Source organism: Quercus robur, chromosome 11 (assembly GCF_932294415.1).
Source record: "Quercus robur chromosome 11, dhQueRobu3.1, whole genome shotgun sequence".
Lineage (NCBI taxonomy): Eukaryota > Viridiplantae > Streptophyta > Magnoliopsida > Fagales > Fagaceae > Quercus > Quercus robur.
The window spans coordinates 20204441-20231048 of NC_065544.1; the positions used below are offsets into that span (position 1 = coordinate 20204441).

The 26608-nt window shown below is 34.4% G+C and overlaps 1 protein-coding gene across 2 annotated transcripts; it reads left to right on the forward strand.

Moving 5' to 3' along the window:
• The first annotated feature begins 6985 nt into the window (after window positions 1-6985).
• Window positions 6986-25959, forward strand: LOC126707741 (protein TIC 40, chloroplastic). 2 transcript variants are annotated; one of them, XM_050407608.1, is made up of 13 exons: window positions 6986-7514; window positions 7604-7661; window positions 7780-7797; window positions 11468-11729; window positions 14217-14323; window positions 14410-14536; window positions 17455-17527; window positions 18967-19007; window positions 19769-19814; window positions 20123-20217; window positions 24453-24556; window positions 24756-24803; window positions 25535-25959. In XM_050407608.1, the coding sequence occupies exons 1-13, from the start codon at window positions 7267-7269 to the stop codon at window positions 25592-25594; spliced, it is 1287 nt and encodes a 428-aa protein (XP_050263565.1). In that variant the 5' UTR covers window positions 6986-7266; the 3' UTR covers window positions 25595-25959. The 2 variants fall into 2 exon arrangements, with proteins under 2 accessions (XP_050263565.1, XP_050263566.1); XM_050407609.1 differs by having other exon boundaries at window positions 11468-11726.
• The last annotated feature ends 649 nt before the right edge of the window (window positions 25960-26608 follow it).

A 26608-nucleotide genomic window follows, 5' to 3' on the forward strand; every position in this document is an offset into this window, starting at 1 on the left:
AGGTTTTTTCATACTATGTACAAGAGGGCCTGGAGTAAAGTTTGGGGAGGATTTTTCATTCTCTTCAAATACAAAGTTGTATACATGGGTTCAAATGTGAATAACTAGAGTAAATGAAAAATATCGAGGGAGGATCTTACATTCTCTACAAATGGAGAGAGATTCATTATAGACTTCTTTGGCTCCATTATTCGAAGTATTGCACCCTATCGTATAGAAGTTGGAAATGATGAGATATAGAACATACTAATTGTGGGAACCAAGTCACAACAGTAATTGCCAAAAAGATTTTCACTTTTGGTCAATTATGGAAGAAGCTAGAATTGAATAGGAATATAAAAACTGCTTCAACATCTTTTTGTTGTGCAATTGTATCATTTTCTTTTCTATTAATCCTTCTGTATATTTCTACTGTGAAGAAGTTTTTAGATTAGGATTTCTCAGGTGCAGCTTTGGTTGAGCTCAAAAGTGAAGTAAGCAATGAATTAAACTTCTATATATGCATGTGATGTTGCTCTTTTTGATACAGGAAAAAGTAAAACAACCTTACACACTAAACCTCACAGTAAATGGTTAGTTTGGGAAATGTTCTAAGAATTTTGTGTTTGCATGGAAGTTTATGTCTTTTGTTTCTAATTTATTGGTGTAAATGTTAGTTTGAAAATTTTTTATGTGCAAGGAAGTTTATATTTTGTTGTTTCTAATTTATTATAATAATGGTCTTTACTTTCAGTTTGCTTGGAAGTATATATCACTATTTTTAATTTATGGAGTCACAAGGAGACATGCCATATTACACCTATATCATAAACAAGGATATTGATATTGACTCGCCACTTTTAGGTACATCTCAAAATAATCCTATGTCATTTTTTGATTTTCCACCTCAAGTTGAGAATGTCTCTTCTAAGAAAGTAAAACAGGGTAGTAACTTTAGTGTAGAGGAAGATCAACTCCTAGCATCGGCATGGCTCAATACAGTGTCAATGTCATGCACAAAAATGAACAAACACATAATACATTTTGTCAAAAAGTTTGGGAATACTTCATAGAGCACGATACCTCTGGTAGCGCACATACTGCTATTTCCCTAATAAGTCGTTGGACAACGATTAACAAGGAGACAAATAGGTTTTGTGGGTGCATGGCTAAAGTTAATGCAATTCATCAAAGTGGTACAATTGAACAAAATAAGGTACAAATTATATTGTAATAGTATTAATATACCCATTCACCAATAGTTTAAAGGTACTAATCATGTTATATTTCTTTTAATTTTTTTAGATTGTCAACAAGAAGGCTTTATATAAAAATAAATATGGTAGATTCTTTCAACTTGAACATTGTTAGCTCATGTTGAAAGACCAACCAAAGTGGGGTGATCCTAAGGAAAGACTAAGAACATCTATATCTCAAACTTTGGATTCAACATCTATTGGCGAGGGGGATGGTGGGTTTGGACTTGGTGACACTTCAAATTTTGAGAGACCAATTGGTAGTTAGGCAAAAAGGTCAACTGAAAGAACAAAGTTACCAGAAAAGATGTTGGGAAATATTTTGCTAAGAATATGAAATTTATCGAGGAATCACAAGAACGAGAAAAAAAGGGTATTCGTACCAAAGTGGAAAAGTTGCGCTTAGGAGAGTTGAAGGATAATGAGAAACTCGATTGGAAGAGGAAAAAATTGATATTGAGAAGGAAAAACTTAGGATTGAGAAGGAAAAGGTCATGATTGAGAGGGAAAAACTTGAGATGCATCATATGTTAAAGGAGAAGAGAATCATGATGAAAGATACAGGTGCCTTAACCGGAGTACAAAAACATTTTTATGAACAACTCCAAGAGAGAATTATGGCAAGATGAAGTTCAAGTAAATAATGGGCTTGACCTTAATTTAGATGTAGCTTAGGCCTTCATGTATTTTGTAATGTTAGGAAAAGATTAGCACATGTAGATGATGCTTTGGTATAGCTTTTTTTGGGATGTAGATTAGGCTTTCATGTATTTTGGTAATAGCTTATGATATGCCTTCATGTATTTTGGTAGTAGCTTATGATAAGTCTTTATGTATTTTGGTAGTAGCTTATGTCACTTGTCTTTAATCTTAAACTAGATGATTGTATAAACCCAAATGCTTTCTTAGCATTGTATTTGTCTTGTATTATTCTTTTTTTGTTATTGACTCATGTTGTACTAATGTTTAATATTATGGCATTAAAAGCTTAGATTGATATGGGAAGCAAACTTATTGTTCATCTTACTTGTGTTATGAGATGTGCGTGTGTGCATGTGGGTGTAATAATTGCTTATGGCACTAAAAGCATAGATTGCTTATGTTTCTTTCATCTATAGTAATAATGACTTTCCAATTGTCTTGAATATTGCATCCATGAGTCGCTCTTTGTTTCGCAAGTTGCTTCTTGATGATTTAGATGAGGATGAGATAATCAAAGAAGTTGTAATGGGTTCAATATCACAATGTAAACGTCGTCGATAGATCAGACATACTTATTTGGCAAGCAATGAGAAGCTTTTTCTTAACTACTTTGCCCCCTCACCAGTATTTCCTCGCACTTTATTTCGCAGGAGATTTCAGATGAGACATTCTCTTTTTCTCCATATTCAATTTAAGGTAGAAGCTCATGACTTTTATTTTGTCCAAAAAAGAGAGAGTGCCAACAAACTTGGCCTATCTTCCTTACAAAAGATAACTGCTGCACTTAGAATGCTTGCGTATGGAGTATTGGGTGATTTTATGGATGAATATGTGCAGATTGGAGAAACCACTCCATTACAAAGTTTGGAAAAATTTGTTACTGCGATGGTTGATGTTTTCTCTGAGGAATACTTGAGAAAGTCAAACAACGAAAACATTGCTAGATGTTTAGCTCATGGCGAATGCCGAGGCTTTTCAGATATTTTAGGTTCAATTGATTGCATGCATTGGAAATGGAAAAAATTGTCCAACAGCATGAAAATGTCAATATTGTGGTCATATTCATGAGCTTTCTATTATTTTGGAAGCAGTAACATCATATGATCTTTGGACATGACATGCATTTTTTGGGTTACATGGGTCAAATAATGACATTAATGTGTTAGAGCGATCTCATATATTTTCTGAGCTTGCATAAGGACGTGCTCTTGCAGTTAATGACTCAATTAATGGTCATGACTACACAATGACATATTACCTTGTTGATGGCATATATCCAAAGTGGGCAATATTTGTGAAAACAATTCCATCTCCATAAAGACAAAAACGAAAATTATTTGTAGCAGTCTAAGAGGCGTATAAGAAGGATGTTAAGCGTGCATTTGGAGCGTTTCAATCACGTTTCGTAATTGTTCGTGGACCTGCACAATTTTTCCATCTTGAAACACTCAAAGAGATTATGAAAGCGTGCACAATTCTCCATAACATGATTGTTGAAGATGAACGAGATGATAATGAAGTGGTAGACTTGGATTATGAACAAATTGATGGAGTGGATAATCCTCCTATACAAGTGTCACGGGAACAAGTTGATGGATTTATGACATACATTTATGAGTGCATTAGAGACCAAGAAATTTAGTCTCAATTCCAATCGGACCTCATTGAACATTTATGGCAATTGCAAGGTGAGTCATAGGAATTTTTTTTTTTTTTTTAATATGTTGAGAAGCATGGGTCATAGGAACTTGAGTGCGTGAGTTATTGATATGAGTTTTTATTGTAATTTGATATGAGTTATGTATGCGAGTAATCTATGGACTACACTGTTCCAGTTATAATATATGTTCCATTTTATATGGTTTTTTTGATAAGGTTTCTCCACTTCATTGTTTATATTGTTCCAAGATTGCTTTTTAACAATTGTGAAATTGTTTTAATAAAAAAAAAAGTTGTATATGTATAATTTGGGGTTAAAAAAATATTATTGCTACACTGGACGATTATTTGCTATCATGTGATAGTGGCAATGGTGGTGGTTGCGGTGGCGGTGGCGGTGGCGGTGGCGGCAGCATTGGCAGCGGCGTTGGTGGTTGTGATTGCTGTATATTGTAGTGGATATAGTAATTTATTGTAATAGAAATATTATTTTATTGTAGTGGATATATTATTTTGTGCGTTAGGTTCAAGTTACACCTCGTATAACTCTAAGCAATGTTATACCACTTAATAACTTGTTATAGAATTCTTATTTTGAAAATTTCATCGTTAAATTCCATGATCTATATGTTTTTAACATTCATGCCAATTTTCATTTCATTTGGATGTTATTTACCATTTGATCTATAAACTCATCTTTTATACATTATTTTAAACTACAAAAACTTTAATTTAAACAATTGATTGGTGACATGGTTATTGATCTTTGATTATTTCGAAATTTTGTAAATATGGAAAATATACGAAGATAATGTAATCTAACGGTGGATTTCTTAAAATTTGCATCCAATTAAAAAAATATTAAGTAGTGTAACATTTTTTATAGTTATATCAGGTGTAATTTGAACCAAACTCTTATTTTATTGTAGTAGATATATTATTATTTTTTTTTTTTTGAGAGAGAGTTTCAACCTATAGCGTCCGCTCCTGATAATAGCTCTTTATTATCAGACCAAGACACCAATCAGTTTTGGTGTAGGCGGGGATTGAACCCCAGATCTCTTATACAACCATCAGAGACTTTACCAGTTGAGCTAACTGGAACCCACATATATTATTTTATTGTATTGTTTATATTATTTTATTGTATTGAAAGTCAAAATAAAATTACTGATATTGAATGTTTTGTAAAGTATGATAGTAAAATAGATAAAATAACTTTTTGTGTAGTCAAATTGCTAAATTTATGACTCCACCAATATAGATGCTCTAAAAATGTTAGGGTTTTTTTTTTTGAGAAAGATAAAAATGTTAGGTTTGATTTGTGAAATCGAGAAATAATGTATGCTATGGACCTATTATGTGATGTTTTGAAGATGTGGGTCATGAGCCTATCCATGAGGTGAAGAGCTTTATGGGCCGTGAGCCGATCAAAAAATATGTGGATTCTAGGTGAGGAAATTCAACCTATATAATAGAATTGTACAAAATTTGGCTCTTCTTGGGCTTTGAAGAAATTTTGCCCAAGACCTATCAGTTTTTGCTTGTAAAATAAATGAAGTGGCAGATTTGCCCAATAAAGTTTTTTTTTTTTGAGAAACATTTGCCCAATAAAGTTGTGCGCCTACACAGTAGTGGGGTAATAAAATCATTAACACAATAATAAAAGTCAATAAATTTGTAATAATGTGAGGTTCGTATACATTGATTTTCTTGATATATATATATAGAGGGTCATGCTAACAAGTGTTCTTAGGGTATTGGTTAAGAATCTATTTTAGGAAATTATTAATATCACTTTTATAAAAAATAAAAAAAAATTGTCAAAACATTAATTGTTTTTTTTTTTCCCATAAAAACTTTTTTTAACTGAATTCTTAACCAGTGCCCTTAAGGCACTCGTTAGCATTTACCATATATATATATATATATATACATTGATTTTCTTGATATATATATATATATATAGGGTCATGCTAACAAGTGTTCTTAGGGTATTGGTTAAGAATCCATTTTAGGAAAGTATTAATATCACTTTTATAGAAAATGAAAAAAAATTGTCAAAACATTAATTGTTTTTTTTTTCCCATAAAAACTTTTTTTAACTGAATTCTTAACCAGTACCCTTAAGGCACTCGTTAGCATTTACCATATATATATATATATATATATATATATATTAAAATAAGTAATAAAGAAGATTAATCATAAGTTGTACTTCTAAAAGAAATATTAGAGATATATTAAGAAAATCAAACTATCGCGCACCATTGGTACGGTGGTCACTTTACAAGTATAAGTACTTGTGAGGTGTGGAGAGTAAAAGTCGAGAGAGTTTTACACACATATACACTTAGATTAGGATAAAGTATAAATTCTATCTTGTATAAAAAAGAAAAAAAAGAAAGAAAATAAATATTAATAGAAAATAAAAGAATCCAATTAAGGAAAATAGTTCAATTTTTTTTTTAATGACCTTATCGAGCAAGAATGGATTGTACATCTTTTTAACGCTTATGGTGAAGTCAATATGGTAGCAGACAGACTAACAAATAAAGGAAGATTACAACAAGACAAAAGTTTTTGTTTATGAAACTTGCATTATTTTTATTTATGAAAAGTATATTAGGGACAGTTTTCAAATAGGTACTTATAGAGAAGTGCTTGCAGATGGACATGTAATTCTGTAATCTATTTTTTTTTAAAAATAAAATTCCTCATTGCATCCAAAAAAAAAAAAAAAAATTGAAATGAAAATAATCTAAATTATTTCAGACATTTTATATCTTTTGTGTGTAATAATCTCATATAAATTAAGCGATATCATTATAAAAAGTAAAAACAATATCAAATAAATCACCAAAATTTTTGTATCATTCATTTCTTTCTAATTTTTCTCCAATTGTTTTAGATGTCAAATTATATTTATATAAAAAATATAACAATCCCATAAAAAAAATAAGACATAAAAATATAGCTTTAATACTAAGTACCTGTTTGGGTAACGCTGAAATGCGGTGTGTCTACGTTTCATCATTATTTTATTTTTTTTATTTATTTATTTATTGAGAAGCACATTTTAATGTTTTTTAGTGGGTCCTACGTACTGTTTACAAGACTTACAAACCTTTTTTTCAACAAAACTTTCGTTCCATAATACTATTTACACATTTAAAAATTGAAAGATGCTACGTCTACAATATTTTTACAACAAATTATAGGCGGTTAGTTGTTATTGGTTCAAATTTCAAATTAACGCTAATGTTACTTTTTTGCTCCAATAATAACAACTAATAACAATTTACCACCTAAAATTTATTATAAAAATATTATAAACATATCATTTTTCTTAAAAATTATCTTACTGCAATACTTTCAATTTTTATAGTTTAATTTTTAGCAAAATAATCTATACCAAACCGAACCTAAGTGCCGAAGAACTAAAACCATCGTCGTTCTCGGTGGGACTCGACTCTGACTCACAGAGACAAAACCCTCAATTCTCTCTCTCTCTCTCTCTCTCTCACTCACTCACACAGTCAGACACAAAAGGGTTCCTCAAAAAACCACTTTGAAAACAGAATCGAACCTCAAAAAAAAAAAAAGAAACCCTTTTTCTCTCTCCTTATCTCAGAACAACAACAACATTAAAAAAAAAAAATCGAAAATCATGATAACTACTCCGTTTCTAACCGCCTCAACAGCCCCGCCGCTGCCACGTCAGCTACTCAGACCACCCAGATTTCACACCCTTACCCTTACCCGTGCCCGCACCCGTTTGGCGTTTGGGCCCGACCCGAGGAGACGCTTTGCAAGCATTTCTGCTTCAGCTTCAAGAAGTAGTAGCAATAAAGAGACAACTTCAATTGGTGTCAATCCACAACTCTCAGTGCCACCACCTCCACCACCCTCATATATGTAACCATTCTCTCTTTCTTTCTCACTGTTTCTTTCATTCTTTTGCTGTGTATTGCAATTTAACTTCTTCTTTTTTGCTTTGTTTGTAGAGGGTCACCTCTGTTTTGGATTGGAGTTGGTGTTGGGCTCTCAGCACTATTTTCATGGGTGAGAACTCAAAAAAACACAATACCCACTTGGCCTTTTTTTTTTTTTATATTTCTTATCAATATTGTTTTCTTTATGTGCTGTATTGTTTTTTTAACAAGTTCAGTGGAAATGGCAGGTGGCTACAAATTTAAAGGTGAGTGTTGTTTCTCTCCTATAAGGTAATGAGTACACAATTCATGTATTTCAATATTTGGAAAAATTAGCGGATGCGAAGACTCGGGTTTTTTTCTTATGGTCATGGATATGTTGTTATTTTTTACTTGTAAAAGAAATGAGTTCATGGGTGCGCCCATTTTTTTCTGTTACCATATCAAATATGATTTCTGATGTGTTTTAAAGAAGGCTGCATTGCTCTGTTCATTGCTTTGTATTGTTGCATAGTTGAATTTTAGTGTGTCAAATAGAAATATGCAAAATTTTAGGAAAATCTTGGGACTATCAAAATGAGGTCCTGAGATTGTGTGTTCCTATTCCAAATGCAATTGTGTTTAGAAGGCTATTGATATTCAGTCAATCTTTGGTGGGTAAATATTTGGCTTTGGTGTGTGGAAGAGAGGGATCATTTTTGATGGAGGGTGTTGCATGTAAAATATGGGATTTATGGAGAGAATGGTGCTTAAAAGAATTTTCGGGCCCTTATAGAGTTAGATTAAGAAAAAGAAAGTTTTTTGAGAGAGAGGAATGCGGGGAATTTCGAGAGATGTGAATTACTTCAAAATATGGGATTTATGGATAGAGTGGTGCTTACAGGAATTTTTGGGCCCTTAAAGGGTTAGATTATGAAAAAAAATCACTTTTTTTTTTGGAAGGGAGAGAAAAGGGGGGGGGGGGGGTGGTGGGGAGATTTTTCCAAATTGACTTAAATCCAAATGGGGATGACTATAAAACTGGTTTTCTCATGACTTATTGTTTGGGACACTACACTGATAGTGGTATTTTTTTTTTAAAACCTTTTCTTCTTGCGAGGGAAAAGAATCCTATAGTGGCAGAATATATAAGTGAGGAGCATGGAAATGCCAACTAGAATCTTAGATTTAATAGATTAGTGCAAGATTGGGAACTCAAATTCTTGATTTTTTTTGATGTATTATATTCTACCAAGGTCTAAAGGGAGGATGAGTATTCAATGATTTGGAAGCTTACTAAATTCAGATAGTCATGGCTTTCAATTAAACTCTTTTTATAATTCTCTAAGTTTGATGGAGGGAATTTCTTTCCATGTAGGAGTATTGGGAAGGTTAGAGGACCATCAAGATTGCCATTTTTTATTTGGACATCAATATTTTACCAATGGACCATGTGTGATGTTGAATTGTGGATTGTTGTTGTATGTGTAGATCGAGTGTGATACAGCTAGAGAGTTGTGGCCTTTGGTGTCTGGACTTTGGACTGTGATTGGCATGTTGAAAGGGATAGTTTGGAAAACATTGTAGTGGTGAAATTCTTGTGTATCATGTGATGTCTTTGGAGGAAGAGAAATGCAAGGAATTATAGAGATGTGAACTACCTGTGTTGGAATTGATGTTTCTGTTTGTTGTGCTTTCTCTTTGATTGAACAGTAGCCTTTAGTTCCTTTTCCTACCAGAAATGTGTGAGCTTTTGGATCTTTTGAATTTTAAATGTTAGATTTTCTTTTTTGGTCTTCTCATGTATTTCCCATGTAGTAGGTTATCCCTTTTTATTTCACTTTTTCTTCTTAGTAAATTCTGTGTGTGTGTGTGTGTGTGTGAGTGAGGAGATGTGCTAGCTTCCATCTTTGTGATTGGTTGGAGCTTGATTTCTTGAGTTTGTGTGTTGATGTGTTATCGAAATGGTTATATTTGGTCCATCGTTCCTCATTGCCTAATGTGGTGTCTTTGGAGGGAGAGAAATAGTAGATCTTTTGAAGATATTGAGAGATCCATTCCGGACCTCAAGCTATTCTTTTTTAGAACTTTATTGGATTGGTTGTTTGCTATGCAAAAGCAATCATTCCCCTCTGTTATTGATTTCCTTGATTCTTGCAATTTTTGCATTTGATTTATTGACCCCTTGTACACTCCCTGTGTACTAGGGTGTTCCTTTTTGATATCAATAAAACTTATTACTTATTAAAAAAAAAAGTGTTATTCCTACATGTATGTGTGTGTAGGATTTGATCCTCTTCATTACAAAGTGAAATGGAGAGTGTCCATTTAAAGGCCATGATTCAAAGTGAAATAAATCCAGGGTCTACATTATGCCAATTCATTTAATAACTGATAACTCTAGTTTAGTTTAACAACAGTTAATTTTTACTATTAGTTATTGAACTAGAGTTATCAGTTATTAACTGAGTTGGCATAATTTAGACCCTAGATATATTTCATTTTGAATCTTAGCTTTTAAATGGACACACTCCATTTTTTCCCTTTTTCACTTTGAAATGGAGAGGATCCAAATCCGTGTTCGTGTGCGTGTGTGTGGGAGCGTGCATGTTAGTGTTTTTGCATATGTATGTGTGGCAATTATGCATGCATCCACAAACTATTGGTTTTACTATCATCAATATGAGAATTAAAAAGTATCACAAGCCTTAACACCATTACACTTGGATTATGGACTTTAACCCTAGTGTTGTCCAACAAGTAGTTTTGAAGACAAATTCATAACTAGAGGTGTAATTGCTTTGGTTTGGTTCAGTTGGTGGATAGGGAACTGAACCTGTCAGTTTTTGGAAAGGAGCTTGCAAGCCATTGAACCTCACTAATGTAACAGGTTCGGTCAGTGCGGTTCGGGTGTTTGGGGCTGGACTTCGAAATACATGCCCATGTGTCAGAGTCATTTTTCTTTTAAACCTACACAAAACCCAAAACCCAAAGGATAAGAGTTAATATATGTATTAATAAAGAATAAACATTAAAAGAGATGGACATCAATGGAGAGGACCTTGTCCATTGGATTGGCTGTTAACCTCAATCATATGGCTCTGGATCTTGAGCATGTTGTAGGCATTGAATGTGAGAACTAAGAAGATGGTGGTGCCACCCAGTGCGTTCTCTCTTTTTTCTTAAAACAAGTTCCTTCCAAGTCCTATCTCTGTTTGATATCACCCTTTTCTCTCATCAAGTTGTTGATGCTTCTAAACTTGAAGGGGAAGAAATAAAAAAAGTGGGGGGTGGGGATGGGGGTGTTTAAAGAGTTGTGGCGAGAGGAAGCATGATGTGGAGGAGGGAAAGCAAAATATCGGTGGCTAGGATTTGAATTTCAAACGAAAGAAATGTGTGAGGAGGAATGAGGCAGAGTGATAGAGAGATCTGAAGAAAATGGGAATGTGAAGAAGGGACAAGGGGAATTTGATAACATGAGGGTGGGTTTACAAAAGGTTAGTAGGTTCATAAAAAAATATATTTGACTTGTTCTCATTGTGTGAATTCTTGGCACTGAGACTGACTGAAACACTGAATTGTTTAAAAAATTGGAACTAATACCGATGGCCGACAAACTGAAACTGGCCGGATTTGACTTTTTGGGTCTGTTCTGGTTGGTCGGATCAGTTTTTCAGTGGTTTTTTACAATCCTAATCATAGCAAATGCATGCACACATACATTCATTTATGCTTATTTATAAGATAGAGATGCATTTGTATATTGTTATATCTTAAAAAATAAATGTATATTGGTATCTTTTATTGTTGTGTCTGTATCAGTACGTTGTTGTGAGATTGATGTATACTCTCTTCTATGTGACATAGGGTTGGATCTTGTATGGCATAGCATAATTCAACCTTTCACTCTTTCAACATATATCCCAATCCTTGTAAAGTTTATTGTTAATCTTTCAGAAATATGCAATGCAACAAGCTTTCAAGACGTTGATGGGACAGATGAATACTCAAAATAACCAATTCAACAATGCAGCCTTTCCTTCTGGATCCCCTTTTCCATTTCCTATGCCTTCGGCACCAGCGCCTTCCACTTCACCTGCTCCAGCAGCTTCTCAACCTGTAGTTACAGTAGATGTGCCTGCAACAAATGTACAAGCAGCTCCAGCAACTGTTCTCAATCATGAAGAAGAAGTAAAACAGGAACCGAAGAAAGTTGGTAGTAAACTTCTAAACCTAGTTTTAAGTTCCTAAAAGAATTTGTTTCTGCCTTTTGATCTTCATTGTATGCTGCATGTGCCTATTATAGGTTAGATGCAATTTGTGTGAGCCTTTTGAAGATCTTTCTTAGCTTAGATATATAAATTTCATTTATTAACTGCTTCATTCATGTTTCTATTTTATAGATGATAAACTACTACTTGACCCAAAAGATTAAGTTGTTAGAAAACGATGAATATAATCATTTCACCATTATTCTAATATTTCCCTTGTGGGTCTAGATGCCCCTTAACAAGTGAGGGCCTATAGTTGGGATTTTAAACCTTTTAAATGGGAGGTAGACTAGAGATAGTGTTAATTTTTTAAGAAACATTGGGCTGGGTCGGGTTCAGGTTGATGAATTTTCAACCCAACTCGACTTGACCTATTTAATAATTTAAAAAATATATATTTTAATTTGTATTTTTCCATTTACACCCTTAATACCTAACCCTCTCTAATTGTCTCATTATGTTCTCATCAGCCAAAATAATTTTGCCTCCTTTCTCTCCCCCTCACCTCACATCCTCCTCTGTTGACAACTGAAACCCTATCCTAACCCCACTTCTCTCTCTAACCTTTGAGTCCTCTCTCCTCCCTCTCTCTTTCCCCGAGCCTTAGCCTCTCTCTCAAGTGAGTCCTCCAAGCCAACTCTCTCTCGTTGCTATTTCTCAAGCAAGAGCTTCTCTGTGAGATAATTCTTTAGGCTACTTCATGTCTTTTTTCATGAGGTAGTCTCATTTCAATAAAATTATTTTAGCCTATAAAAAAAAGAGCTTCTTCGTGAGATCTCTTTTTACCTTAAATTTCGATCTAAAAATGCTATGTTATTTTTTAGTTTCTGCTACTTGAATGCTACAAATCAAAGGTATCTTTAGAACTGAAATTATTTCATTCTTTTCCTAGATTTCTCTGCAACCAAACAGAGATTGTGATGAATTAGGATTATGGAGAGTATATATAATTAGATTTTTTTTTTGTCTGTTAATTTCATTTTGTTTCTTTTGCATTGGCTTAATTTTGAGTGTCATTTCAAATTCATCAACCCGAGTAAATGACCCATGCCTCATTTGTTTGGTTTGTTTTTGTTTTGCTCTGAGAAAATAGAGGAAATTGAAGAAAAATGGTTGTTAAGTTACTGTTAATAGTAGGGTCTTGGTTTTGGTATTGTGTATTTCAAAAATGATATTATAATTTTTTTTTGTAATGAGCCCAATCCAATGAACCAACCGACCCATGTGGGTTGCTTTGGTTTTTTGACTTTTTTTTTTTTGATTGGTAACTTTCACACACACTTGATGATTTGGTTTTTAGACTTGTGATGGGTTGGGAATTCTCCACCCGATGAGGTTGGGTTGTGTTGAAAAAACCCCCAAAACTGACTCATGCACACCCTTACCATGAAGTGATTTTCTTCATAATGAGCAGTCTCTTTGTCTGAGTTGTTCATTGCTCTCTCATTTTGGTCAAAGCTCCTACTATCTTTCCTTATTAAATCATTTAGTCGCTCAAACAAAATGAATGGATGATCTGATATAGTACTTGACTGCTTACTTTTCCTTTCTCAGTAACCTTTATGGCAGCCCATGACATAGAGCTTTGATCACCCTGTACATTTCTCTATTTCTACTTTGGATTACTTCTACCATGCATCTATAACACCCCCAGCTCCTTTCTTAGCTGTTAATTTTGTCAGCATGGCCATGGTCAGAATGCTAGAATCAAAGCATTAGAAAATAATTAACAAGATAGCAAGTTATAAGAGCAAAGTGGGTGGTAAGGTTGTGGGGTTCAAAGCCTATCAGACGTGTAACTTGCCAATAAAAAAAAGGGTTCTTTGTCTACTGCAATGTCAAACAATATTTTTTGATAAGCTGTGATATCAAACAATTTGGGGAATAAAATTTTCAAAGGTACTTCTCTAAACTATAAATCATGCTGAAAACAAGTTCAACTACTTATCCCAAAAAAGAAGAAGAGAAAACAAGTTCAACTTGTAGGTGTGTTATGTCACTGATAAATTGAAAGGAAAAAAAAGAAAGAAAAAGAACTGAGTTTGATTACCAATCCCACTACTAAACTTTATGTATTTCGAAAACACCTATTATGTTACCTCTGTGTGCCCCTTTACTTCATTTGAACATCATCGACCCCACTTGTCCCCATATTTTGTCTCACTTCCCTCCTCCAAATAAATTCCTCTCCATAAAACAGGATATAGTAGGTGCCTTACATTAACGCTTACAGATATTCTTGTTTATGTCTTAAGCATTTCTTACCATTCAGAACTTGAATATTACTTATTAAGAGAAAAAAAGGGAACATTAAGAAAATTTCTGTCTTTAACAAATGATATCCATAATTTCAGTAAATTTGCAAAGTCTTTGGATTTATACCAGAATTGAAAAAAAGTTTTCTACAAAAATTCTAATGCAACATGTACTAACAGCTTTTGTAGATGTTTCTCCGGAAGAGGCTGAGCAAAAGAGTCCTTATGAAAGCTTTAATGATGTGACTGGAACAAGTTCATCCAAGGATGCTCAGACTGGTGGGGTGGTAAGTATTTGCTGTTGAGCTTTTGTACAAGTCTGTAATGGTTTAAGTCAAATATTTAAAGATTTTAACTTTGAGCATGGATGAAGTTTTCTCAAAATGGAGCTGCTTCTAAGGGCGTTGGTGGCACTGAATGGTCCCAATCTAACGCTGCTGGTTCTGGATGGTCCCAATCTACCCGTAACTCCACTGGTTCTGAGGGATCCCAATCTACCCGTAAGTAGTCAATTGTATTTCCACTAGCTACTGTTTCTAACAAGTGCCTTATCTTAAACTTATATCCATGACTTGTTTTACTGATAAAATATGTAAAAGTAGTTACTTATCAAAAAAAAAAAAATGTAAAATTAGTTATTTAACTTCTAGAATCTATTTCATAGTTCAAGATTCCTCCCTGGTCCAGCTTAATATATATATATATGTATGTATGTATGTATGTATGTATGTATGTATTTTGATAAGTAACACAAAACATCAATATATCTTTGAATTCATAGTACAAATATTATACAGTTTTGGCATCTCTTGAAACAATATAAATGAATTTCTATTTGTTTTTTCTATTTTGATTTCATATGATGTAACAGATAAATTTTGAATGTCAATTCCTTCCTTTTATCATAAAAAGGGAAGGGATTTTGGAATTTTTTTTTGCGAGTACCATGTCATATCTCACAATTGTCAACCATCACCATCTTAGCTTCATTATGCCTATCACCACCACAACTACTCTTACTGCTTTGCCCTCCACCACCATTTTTGCCACTATCTATTCACCACCTTTTTTTGCTACCAGCGCCATCAATGCCAGCACGTCCATGATTTGCTCTCATAACTGCCACTGCCACTACCTTCAATGAAAATACACCCCCTGCGCGCCCCCACCCCCCCCCACACACACACACACCAAAAAAAAGTCAGCACTGCCATTACCATTTTGATACTTTAGCAATCCTCTGTCTTTCTCTCATGGTGATTTGGTTGAGGAGGTCGTCATTAGGTTAGATGGTGTGTTGTGGCACTTCTTGTTAGCAATTGGTATGTGCGCATGGACCATGTTGAATTTACCTTCAATTGTGGGTTTAAGCAAATTTCATATTGATCTTAGCTCTCTCTCTCCATTCCCAATTCCCCCAATTCCTAAATCCCTAATACTTTACTATCAAATCCATCTTGTCTAAAGAAAGGTCCCGGCTGACCATCCTCTCCCTCTTCATGTCCAAGCAAAACACCCACAAATGGATGACATGCACAGACCCAACTCAATTTTACACATTAAGAACTATACTTTTAATCATTCTACACTTCCAACAAGAGCATCAAATGTTGGGTAAGCTTAACAACTCAATGATTTTTCTTAGAATCTCAGTAATATTGAAAGATAGAGAAGCTCAAAAAGTATGGAAGTGAACTAACCCGCCAGGAACATGGTCTCGATGAGCTTAAATTGGAAGAACTTATTGAAACGTCATGTGGCAAGAAAAAATAAATAAAGCACAATAGGGTTATATCTTATTTCAATTCCTTTTTTATGTCGATACTTATTATAGTTATGTTTAGAGTTTGAAATTGCTCAAATAAATCTTTTCTTTTTTTAAAATGACTATAAAGACAACAGTTCAGGCAATCGTTTTTAGCAAACATTTTGATCAAAATTGTGCTGGAATAAATCCCCTATGGCCTATGCATTCTTTGTGTATACTTGGCATTTCTCTTTTTCAGGTCATAAAATGTTCATTTTACTAATAGGAAAATACTATATTTGTATATGTTTTGATAAGTAAGATATTTTATTTAGAGAAAGGAAAGCTCGAAATGGCAAACTTCCTTAAAGTAATTACAAATGGACATTCATGTGGTCCAAAAGTTCAACAAGAGAGTTACATAACAACACCCCCCCCCCCCCCCCCCCCCCCCCCAAAAAAAAAAAAAAAATCATCGTGTAATATTCAAACAATGATCTCAGCAAACTATACTTAATATCTAGCTTTGATATCTCTTCATCTTCAAAAGTCCTATAGTTTCTCTCTCTCCAAATGGTCCATATGATACAATGAAGAGTTGCTTGCCAAACAACCCAATTTCGATGATGTCTGCATGCTCCTCTCCATGTAAACAAAAGTCTTATCGCCTGTCTGGGCATTACTCATAACATCCCAAAGGCTGTAAATGCAAAGAACACAACTCTTGTGCTAGAGGACAATGAAGTGGGAAATGCTCTACTATTTCACAACTACACTTACACATTATACATCTATTAAGAACCACCACCTTGCTTTTAATAAGATTATCCAATGTTAGGATATAATTCATGGTTACTGTTCATGCAAAAAAAAAAAGCCACCTTGCATACCTTACTACCCCACAGACATTTCGAAGGGAAACCTTCCTTTTCTATCAGGAGTCCAAAATAAGCGATCCTCATTTCCTTCTGAAATCTGCATGGAGTAAAGCAAATGCATCATTTCATTCACCTGTTCTTATTCCGAATCATGAAAATCCTTGAAGAATCAAGAATTATAGGTTCCAATACAAACTTCCATTATCCCCTCTAAAAGTAATTAAAGAATTCACTGAAGCATCCTTATATGAGGCAATCAAGTATTGCTACGGGCACAATTCTTTCAGTGAATGATCTCCACACCAAACATTATGCCAAAACCTTACTCTCTTACCATTTCCTACCCTAAAAGATGGAGGGAGAGGATCTATCCCAACCAGCCTGAATTCCTTGCCACAAGCTACATCCATGAGGTCTTCTCACTACAACCATAGTCCAGTCTCCCCAATTAGAGACTTATTAAGATGTTCCTTTGCCATGGTGATTTCATGCATATCAACAGATGTATCATGTGCAAGGGCACATGTTTGTCTGCTTCATCCAAAAATTCTGTGAATGTATGTTTCGTCTAGTGTCGGACCAAATTTTGTTCATGCAGTCACACATTTGTCATAAAAGGGCTGTGAACTTATGAAGCTATTGTATTTACTTCTGATAGTCTGACTTGAAGGTTGATCAGATCTCATATGCTACCGTAGGTGGGGTTGCAGACTATCTTTGACTTGTGAGTCTCAATTATGGTGGTTTTCAAGATTTAATCAAACTTTCTAAGTATGTTATTTATATTGGACAGCAAAACCTGGCTTATCAGTGGAAGCTTTGGAGAAAATGATGGAAGATCCAACAGTGCAGAAGATGGTTTATCCGTAATATGCCTTCTTTGTCTATTTAACATTTATGCTTGTTCGTATTATTATAAATGATTTATTTTGCCACGTTGCTATGTTTAAATTTCTTCCTTAATGTTTCTTCTTGTTGCAAAGTTTTAAACATTTATCAGATAGCAAAAGTTTCAATAGTCATTCATGTCTTTCATATTTGCAATATACAAGCAACTTGAATACAAATATTCTTTCTTCCCCCTTCCCAGTATTCAAGACGATGATGGACCCAGGTCCAATAATCAAAGATTAGTAGATCTGTTCTGCCCAATGTATGAAGGGGCTGTAGTATGGACTCATTGACATCATGGTCCATAGCCATGTGCTAGAGTGCTCTGAGCTGCAAGTCCCACATTGTCTCCACCTGATTTGCTCCCAGGAGTACCCTTAAAAATTTGAAAGAATAAAATTTTTTCTTCTCTACAGGCAGAAGATTGTTTGTCCCTAATATTACATTTTATCTATTTATTATAATAAACTTATCTGTGTGTTGCTATGGTTTGAATTCCTGCCTGAGTAATCTTTTTCATTGAAATTATAAGTAAGTCCCTGAATCATGAAATGTTGTTCATGCTAATTGGTTGTTAGAATTCACGTATTAAAAGAAAAATGGTTGATAGAAATTTCAGTTACACATCCATCTATTTGTGATTTTGTTGACTCTCTTCCCTTTGATTGTAATTCTCTTCTTTTGAAATTCTTTAGGATTATTCCTTGTTTTCAGCATGGGATTGATCCTTTTCATCCATAAATTTTTTAACTTATTAAAAAAATAAAAAGAAATAGAAAAAGGTCTGCTTGCTGAAAGATGAACCTTGTAGACATGGCATAGGACTAGCCCACATTTGGATTTCAATAGTGTTATGATGTTTGTATGGACTTTTGTTTCTAGGGCATATCTAGTTGGCATAGGAATAGCATGCTGTTATGGTCACAAATTACACATGCCCTTTGGAACTTTCCAGTAATTTATGATGATGGAATCTATGGCAGTGTACTGCAGTCATATGCTAATGTGGGCATGCTCATCTCCTGGAATAAATGAATGCTAGATGGATGGAATGACAAAATTGATACCTGTAAACATTTTCAAGGATGAAATTGTAATCTTTTAAATTTAAGGGCAGGAAGTTGGACATAGACTAAATTGCATGGATTGAAAAGTATATTTTAACTTGATTATATTATTTGTGTTTTTCCTCTGATTCTTTCTCCTAGCTTACAAATATCATTAATCTTGTTTGATTGCTGGCATGCTGGTTATGACTAAACTTTGCTCCATGGAAGTTAGAATTGTTGTTCACATAGATTTTGTAGAAATTAGTAATTTTGTGTTTTCTGCTGCTCTAATAATCCTTTTATAGCTTATACTGGTATCTGGTTTCGGGTCTTTTGAAATTAAATTCTCTTCATATTATTTGCAGCCATTTGCCTGAGGAGATGAGGAACCCTGATACCTTCAAATGTAAGTCTGTTCAATGTAGCTGAGCATACTTAAAAAATAGATTAAAAAATGCCACTATGTTTTACTTCTTCTGTTGGAGAATGGTGGGTCATGGCTCTACTTCGGAATAAATTATCTAATTGAATGGAATGTAATGACAATATTTTCATTGTTTAGCTTGTAAAGTTGGCTGTGGAAACAATTAGTAAGAACTTGAATTTGTTAGCATCTATGCCTAGTGGAGCTGATGTCTATTCTTCTTTTATTGAGGGTCTCTGCAACATCATCACCCTTATTGCATGGAATATCTAGTCCTTTTTTGTACATTTTTATTTCCTTTTATTTTTTAGATTGGTAAGTTACACATGCATGATTGGCCTTGACCCACGACCTCACCCTCCTTGTACTTACAAGGGGGGCAGGTTTTATTTGAGTTAGAGATTATTGGCCATTTTCATTTCCTTTTATTGCAAGCAAATAATTTGTTTTGTCCATGGTAGAATGTATTATTAGCATGGTATAACATGTAGGGCTAGAATAAATTTTGTTGCTCCCTGCTTTTTCTCTTTGATTGGTAGTTACACACCACCCAGTGGGTGGTGTGTAAACCCACAACCTCACCTCACCCTCGTCTTGCTCTACAAGAGAAAAAGGTGCCATTTGAGCTAGAGCTGATTGGCTTGTTGCTCCCAATCAAGGGCTTGAGTCTAGTTATTTTATGCAAATGTTAGTCATGTCATTAATTTAAGCAATGCTGAATTTTTATGTCTATTGTTTGATAGGGATGCTTCAAAATCCACAATATCGTCAACAGCTTGAGGAGATGCTGTAAGATCCCTTTTTCACCTTATATGCATTTGATTTTGTTTAAATACTGCCGCTCACTAATGCACTTATTTTTTGTGAACAAGTGCTTTGGAAGCCATTCAATAGTATCTATGTTAATGTTGTAATGAAATATGTCTAAGTAATCAATTCTTTGTTTCATTTAATGTTTATTGCTGATTCATTATTAAGTTTTCCCCTCTGGGCCAAGTAGGCTGCAGTCTCTTGGTAGTTCTGTTAAAATCTGATAGCCCAATTGGCCAATTTGTGATGGTTCTTAATTCCTTTCCCATAATTGATATTGTTTCCAGAAATAATATGAGTGGAAGCAGCGACTGGGACAACCGTGTGATGGATTCTTTGAAAAGTTTTGACCTTAACAGTCCAGAAGTTAAGCAGCAGTTTGGTAAGTTTGATTGAACAAGTCTCTGCTTTATGTTCATGTTCCTTGCATTTTGGATTCATCAGGGGGTGATTACTGTTTGGATTGGGTCAGGCTTCATATAAACCTGTAACCCGAACCGCATTTTGGGTGAAGGGTTCTTGGACCCAGAGTCAACCATCAGATCTGTTAAAATTCACTTGCACCTACCTTAAGGTGGTTGGTCAGATCACAGGTTTTCTTTTCTTGAAGAAGAATCATGAACTAACAAATCACAAATTTGTTAAATCTGTTATGGTTTTTGTTGGGTTGTGGGGGGCTTACAACAAGTGGGGGGATGGGGATTGAACCTAGTTTCTCCCTATGGGGAAGATCAGATTGTGTCATTGAGCCACAAGGCTCTTGGTCTGTTAAGTCTTTTAGTTTGATGCACATAATTACAAGATAAAACAGATCCACAATTTTCACAAATTAAATCTGCAAATCAGATCCACATCAAGCAACAAAACCAGACCCACAAATCAAAGCGAAAAAAAAAAAAAAAAGAAAAAAAAAAAAGAAGAAAAAAAGAAGAAAAAGAAAATCCTCAAAAGCTTCATCATGGTTGAGGACCACATCCTTACTCTGTGTGCTCACAGTGATGGCCTCCACTGTCAATGCTCAATTTGCCACTAGGAAGCTCAACGAAGGAAAATAATTTTGTTGAAGTTATTAACAACCTGGGTAGGGGAGCGGCAGGGTAATGTTGCTTTGCTTGGCCTCTCTTTCTTTGGTGGGCAAGAAGGACGAAGAGGAAGGCAGGGTAATGTTGCTTTGCTTGGCCTCTCTTTCTTTGGTGGGCAAGAAGGACGAAGAGGAAAGAAGAGAATGAAGATGGTCGTGTGATATCTACCCTAGTCCCATCAAGAGAAATATCTATCCCAGTCCTATTAGGTGATGTTTTGGATCGAATAAATAGTCTTAAGATATGTTAATAGATCTGCTACTAACTACATAGTACAATTTGAAGAATATAAGATGAGTGCTCATGTGGTTTCTAGTTATGAGTCCTAATCAGTCATGGAGCCCGCTCTGGTATCTATGGATGCCATAGTTAAAGTTGTTTGAGACCTGTCTACTAGGATCAAGTCAATGGATCCTTCCTCCCAAAGGATGATAGGTTGCAATGAAATGTTTCACACACTAGAGAATTTTTGTTTTGATAAATAATGTAATTTATTGAAGAATAAAGACAATGAATACAGGATGTATACTAGAGACCACCATAATCATGGTGTAGAGTACAATGATCAATGAAATCTTAAAGAGAAGACAGAAAAAAAAAACCCAATGAAGGCAGCCAAGCAAACAGAGAAGTAAGAAAAAAGAATCTATAGTTCTTTCTTGGTCCTCAAAACTTCTAGCATTTTGTTCTCACCATATTCACCACACATGAGAGAGACAATGACATGGGTAATGAGATTTTGTTGAAGAAGAAAGATCATGAGCCATCAAAACCTAGTGCTGAAAGAGAAGTATAAGTGCCAACAAATGTTGCTACAACTTTAGAGCAGAAAGAATACACTGTAGAGTCTAAAAAGGGGTTTGGAATACTTGAACCATGTGTAGTCTAGTGTTTGTTAGGAAAAACAAGTTTTGCTTCCAGCATTTTGTTTTTTGTCTCACCTTTGACCTTTTTAAAAAAAAAATAAGCTGACTTTTATCTATTCGTTTCACCTTTAACAAATAAGCTGAAAACTATGGGATGCCAAACTCACACGGTAGTTGGGGTATATTGCTTATTACTAAGAAGGAAGATTTCCAACTACTTAATGAAGAGAAAGTTCAACAAGAGCAAAGAATTTGATGGTTTACATGCAAATATGCAATGAATAATGAGTTTGATGTATCTGCTATTGATCAACCCGCCATGGTGTGTAAAGTGGAAAATCTTGATATGAATATGCTTTATGTGGATTAAGATAGGCTTTATCGTTTGTAAACATTGGTTGTACCCATTGATTTTATCTTTCTAGACGAATTTAATGATATGGTGGAAAAGAAAGCTTCTTTGTTTTTAGTGCTGTCAAAGGTGTTTCAAGGATTGTGAATGTTCTGTGCTAGAAGCTTTGAGGGTTGTGAATGTTCTATGCTAGAGATTAAGTCTTTTTTTTTTTTTTTGATAATTAAGAAAGAAGTATATTCAAGAAACTACCTCATGAAAACAAAAGGCAGAACAAAGATTACAGAGAGAAACAAACAGAAAAAAAAAGAAAAGAAACACGAAAACAAACAGAAAACAACAAAGAGCTAATTACAAAGGAGAGAACTAAGAAACAAAGGGAGAGAATCACTAGAGGTGAGTCCCCAAGTCCTAGACCAATCAAAGAGAGAACCACTAAAATAAGCAAGCAACTGGTCATCGGATTTGTCCCTGTCCTCAAAAGTTCGCCAATTTCGCTCCCTCCAAATACACCACATTAGGCACAGCGGAGCTAAATTCCAAATGCTAGAAGAGTGCTTTCCCAACCAATTCCACCAACCGAAAAGCCTATGTGCAACCGATCTTGGCAAGACCCAAGAAATCCCAAAAGATCTAAAAACCAAGCTCCACAACTTATAAGCTTTTTCACAATGGAGAAGCAAATGATTCACCGTCTCCCCGTTACAACGACACATAATGCACCAGTCAACAAAAACAAAGCCTCCACATCGCAGAATGTCCCCTATAAGAATCTTCTCCCAAGTTGCCGTCCAAACAAAGAAAGAGACGTGTGTAGGAGCCTTAACCTTCCAAATACCTTTCCAAGGAAAGAAAATAGGCAAGGGACTTCGAAGCCTATTGTAGAACGAGCGGATGTTAAAATCCCCTTACTTCGACAATTTCCATATCATTCGGTCTCCTTGCTCAGATTGAGGTAAATTAGAACCCAAGGTATGAAGGAATTCATCCACTTCTCCCATCTCCCAATCATTTGGATCCCTAAGTAACAGAACCTTCCAGCTTCTCCGAGTCTCAGTCCCCAACCGTTCGAGAGATGAGGCCACAGATGCCTCTCTATTAGTGGCAATCCCATACACTACCGAGTCTCGGTCCCTCTTCTTGCACACTCTCTATGATTGGAGTGTGGTTTTTTCTCATTTTTCTTGTTCTTCTTTTCCTGTTTTTCTTGATCGTTGTATTTTTGGTTCCTGATTTGTGCCCCCATAGTACATCCCCAATGTACTCGGTTTGACACTTTTTTTATTATTAATAATATTTTTACGTTACTTATCAAAAAAATAAAAGGTGTTTCAAGGATTGGTGCAATTATCCACTGTAAGAGTTCATATTCCTAAACACTTAAAACTTGAGGACATGTTTTCTCCAACCAAGAGAGAATTATTTAAGGAACAGGAAGACAATTCTATTTTAATTTAGTTTTACTTAATTTGAGATTCACTTGTATTTTTTTACTATAAGTCCATTGGGTTTTATTTAGTTCTTATTAGCAATATTATTATTATGTTTAGTTTCATAGTGTTAATTTTTTTGTTAGACAATTGACATTTGACTCAAGTCAATTAGGATTAGGGTTTTGGTAGTCTATTTAAGTGTGCTATTGTACTCCAATGGAGACAATTTGCTTGATTAATAAAATTTCAGTTGGAATATAATTGCCTGGTGCTGACTCTGGCCAACCTTAGATGTTGATTCCTAGGTTTTCTATCCTGTTTGTGCTGATCCAAGCAGCCTTAGATATTGATTTTTAAGTTTATTTTTATTTTTTAGCTGCAAATGTTGCTAAGAGTATTTTGTGCTGCATCAGCAACTATGACCTACAACTGACAATTACATAATTATGAAAATACTCTAGAAAAAACAACTGAAACATAAAATAGAAAGCATACTTCTTGTTGCCATCAAGGAAATAGAGTATTTGGCATGCCCAGCATTGTGTGCATCACCATCCCATATCCATGTGCGACCTAAAAGTATGTGCCAAAGCTTAGAAGATAGCACATTACACGTAACGGTTTTTTAAAGCTTGCCAATTTCAAATATGACTTGGCACTATTTATCCTTAGTTATATGGTAGGCAGTACAACACATAGTAGGGACCAATTACCTTGACAAGTCTTTTATTTACAGCTTTCTTCTTCTGTTTATATGAAGTACTCCTCTTAAGGCTGTCTGCATTCCTACATTCATTGTTATGTTATCAAGGTAAAACCCTATTTGGCTTTTCAGTATTCTATTTTCTCTTCTCCTAATTCTGTTTCTATTTTGCAATTTGCAGATCAAATTGGGCTCACACCTGAAGAAGCTATTTCAAGAATTATGGCCAATCCTGAAGTTGCCATGGCATTTCAAAACCCTAGAGTTCAAGCTGCCATCATGGATGTATGTCAAACCTGAAGGTTTTTTTTTTTTTTTTTTTTTTGGTTGTTGATAATTTGATATTTAGGGTAGGGGAATTTGAATCATGGATGTTTCCGTTGGAAACACAAGAATGTGCTAATTGAGTTACAAGCCTTGGTCGTACCCAAAGTACTTATTTACTCTGCAATACCAAATTTCTAACATTTTTTTTCTTTTCCAGTGTTCACAGAACCCACTGAGCATTGCAAAATATCAAAATGACAAGGAGGTACGGACAAGCATTTTTTACTTTAAAAGACAGTTATTTTCCATTCATGGGAGTATTTGCATTTTAATTAATATTAAGAGTATATATTATCTTTTTTTTTTTTCTTTCAATATCTTCTTTCATTTAAGGTAGTTTTGACATCATGACCAATTAAAACATGTTTTGAAGGTACTTTGCATGAAAAATTTCAGTTTGTTTTTGAAAGATTACCAAATGGTGAATTGTATTTAGCATTTTGGCACGATACTTTGGTTCATTATATCATTGCTTGTTCCATAGACGTTCAGGTTGATTAATTATTTAATATTTAGTGTATGTTTGGATAGAGCTGAAGCTGAATTTTCTGCTACGTTTTGCATTTCCAGTGGGTCCTGTGGACTGTTCACGGGACCCGCAAGTACTTTATTCAACAAAAAAAAACTTTAAAACTGAGTTTCACGGTACTATTTATACATTTAAAAATTATTTTGTTACAGTATTTTCAGTTTTTAGTTTTCGGTTTTTAGTAATAAGCGATATCCAAACAGACCCTTAATTTCCATCCTTGTGGATGGAACATTGATTTGTAACACATGTCCTTAATTTTCTTTTCTTAGACCAAGATTTGTCCTTATTTCATCCTGGCATATAATAATAACTTTTATGTATATAACAAATTTTTTTTTTCTGGCCACTAAGGTATATAATAATAACATTGATTTTTTTTCTTTCCTTTTACTTTTTGATTCCAGGTTATGGATGTTTTCAATAAATTATCAGAACTCTTCCCTGGAGTGACAGGTCCACCTTGATTTTCTTTCATCCATAGTTGCCAATTGCTGGAGTGAAAATGCTCATTTGTTAAAAGAAAATCCAATGTTCAATTGCTCGTCGCTACATGTCGAGACTGTTTTTGCCGTATCCTGTTGTAAATTTTTGGCTGCTAGTTCTCAATGACTTGAGTTCAGCTAAGAGTTCTCTCACCTTATATCATATGGTTAAGAATATGTAGTAGTTTGCTGAACAAGTTTTCGTAATGGCTTTTTTGATGTTTTACTTTTTGTGATTTGTAGTTAAATAGTTAATTTCTCACTTTTTTGTACTCTCTGGAATTAGTTTCGCTTCATAGCTATATACCTCTTGATTGTATCCTTGCAATAATACTCCACTTGGGATCCGTCTTTGCGCCTCACACAGACTCTTACTTAAGCATTGGAAGCTCATTGACTGCATAAAATTACTGTCTTCTTACTCACTTTCATTTTGAGTTTGATAATTACAATGGTGCCTTTCTAATTTGATTAATTGCTAGGTGAAAATGCACTTTTGGTCCCCAACTTGATTTTGCGCTTACTTAAGTCCTTGAAAACGAAAAATCATGTTCATTTTGGTTACTATCGTCAACCTACTAACAGAAAATGCATATGTGATAGACGGAGTACATTGTTTGCACAGTAAATGTTGACATGGTTAATAAAATAATAAATAAATATTTTATTGGGTATTTTTTAAATGCTATGTCAGCATTTTCTAAATTAAAGAAACTCATGGCAAACAATTTAAACTAAAAAAAAAAATAAAAAATCTAATTAAATTAACATTTATTTTTTGTTGCTTTTCATTAATTTTTTCGGAAGGACATTCATGTTCTGGGTTCATGTTCTTCCTTCAGGGAAGAACATTTTTGGCTTTTCTTTTCTTGCATTTTCTTAGCAACCAAATCAAGGCATACCCAACCATTCAAGATCAACCTCAGAAAATTTTAAACACTATCAACAACCTGATTATCAACAAATAATCAAACTCAGAATTCGAACCTGCCATCA

What these genes read in the sequence shown, in the direction of transcription:
- LOC126707741 (XM_050407608.1), top strand. Translation starts at nt 7,267, where the DNA reads ATGATAACTACTCCGTTTCTAACCGCCTCAACAGCCCCGCCGCTGCCA. An exon ending in TGAGGGATCCCAATCTACCC is followed by an intron (nt 14,537 to 17,454) that starts GTAAGTAGTCAA and finishes TATATTGGACAG; the next exon opens with CAAAACCTGGCTTATCAGTG. An exon ending in CAACAGCTTGAGGAGATGCT is followed by an intron (nt 19,815 to 20,122) that starts GTAAGATCCCTT and finishes TATTGTTTCCAG; the next exon opens with AAATAATATGAGTGGAAGCA.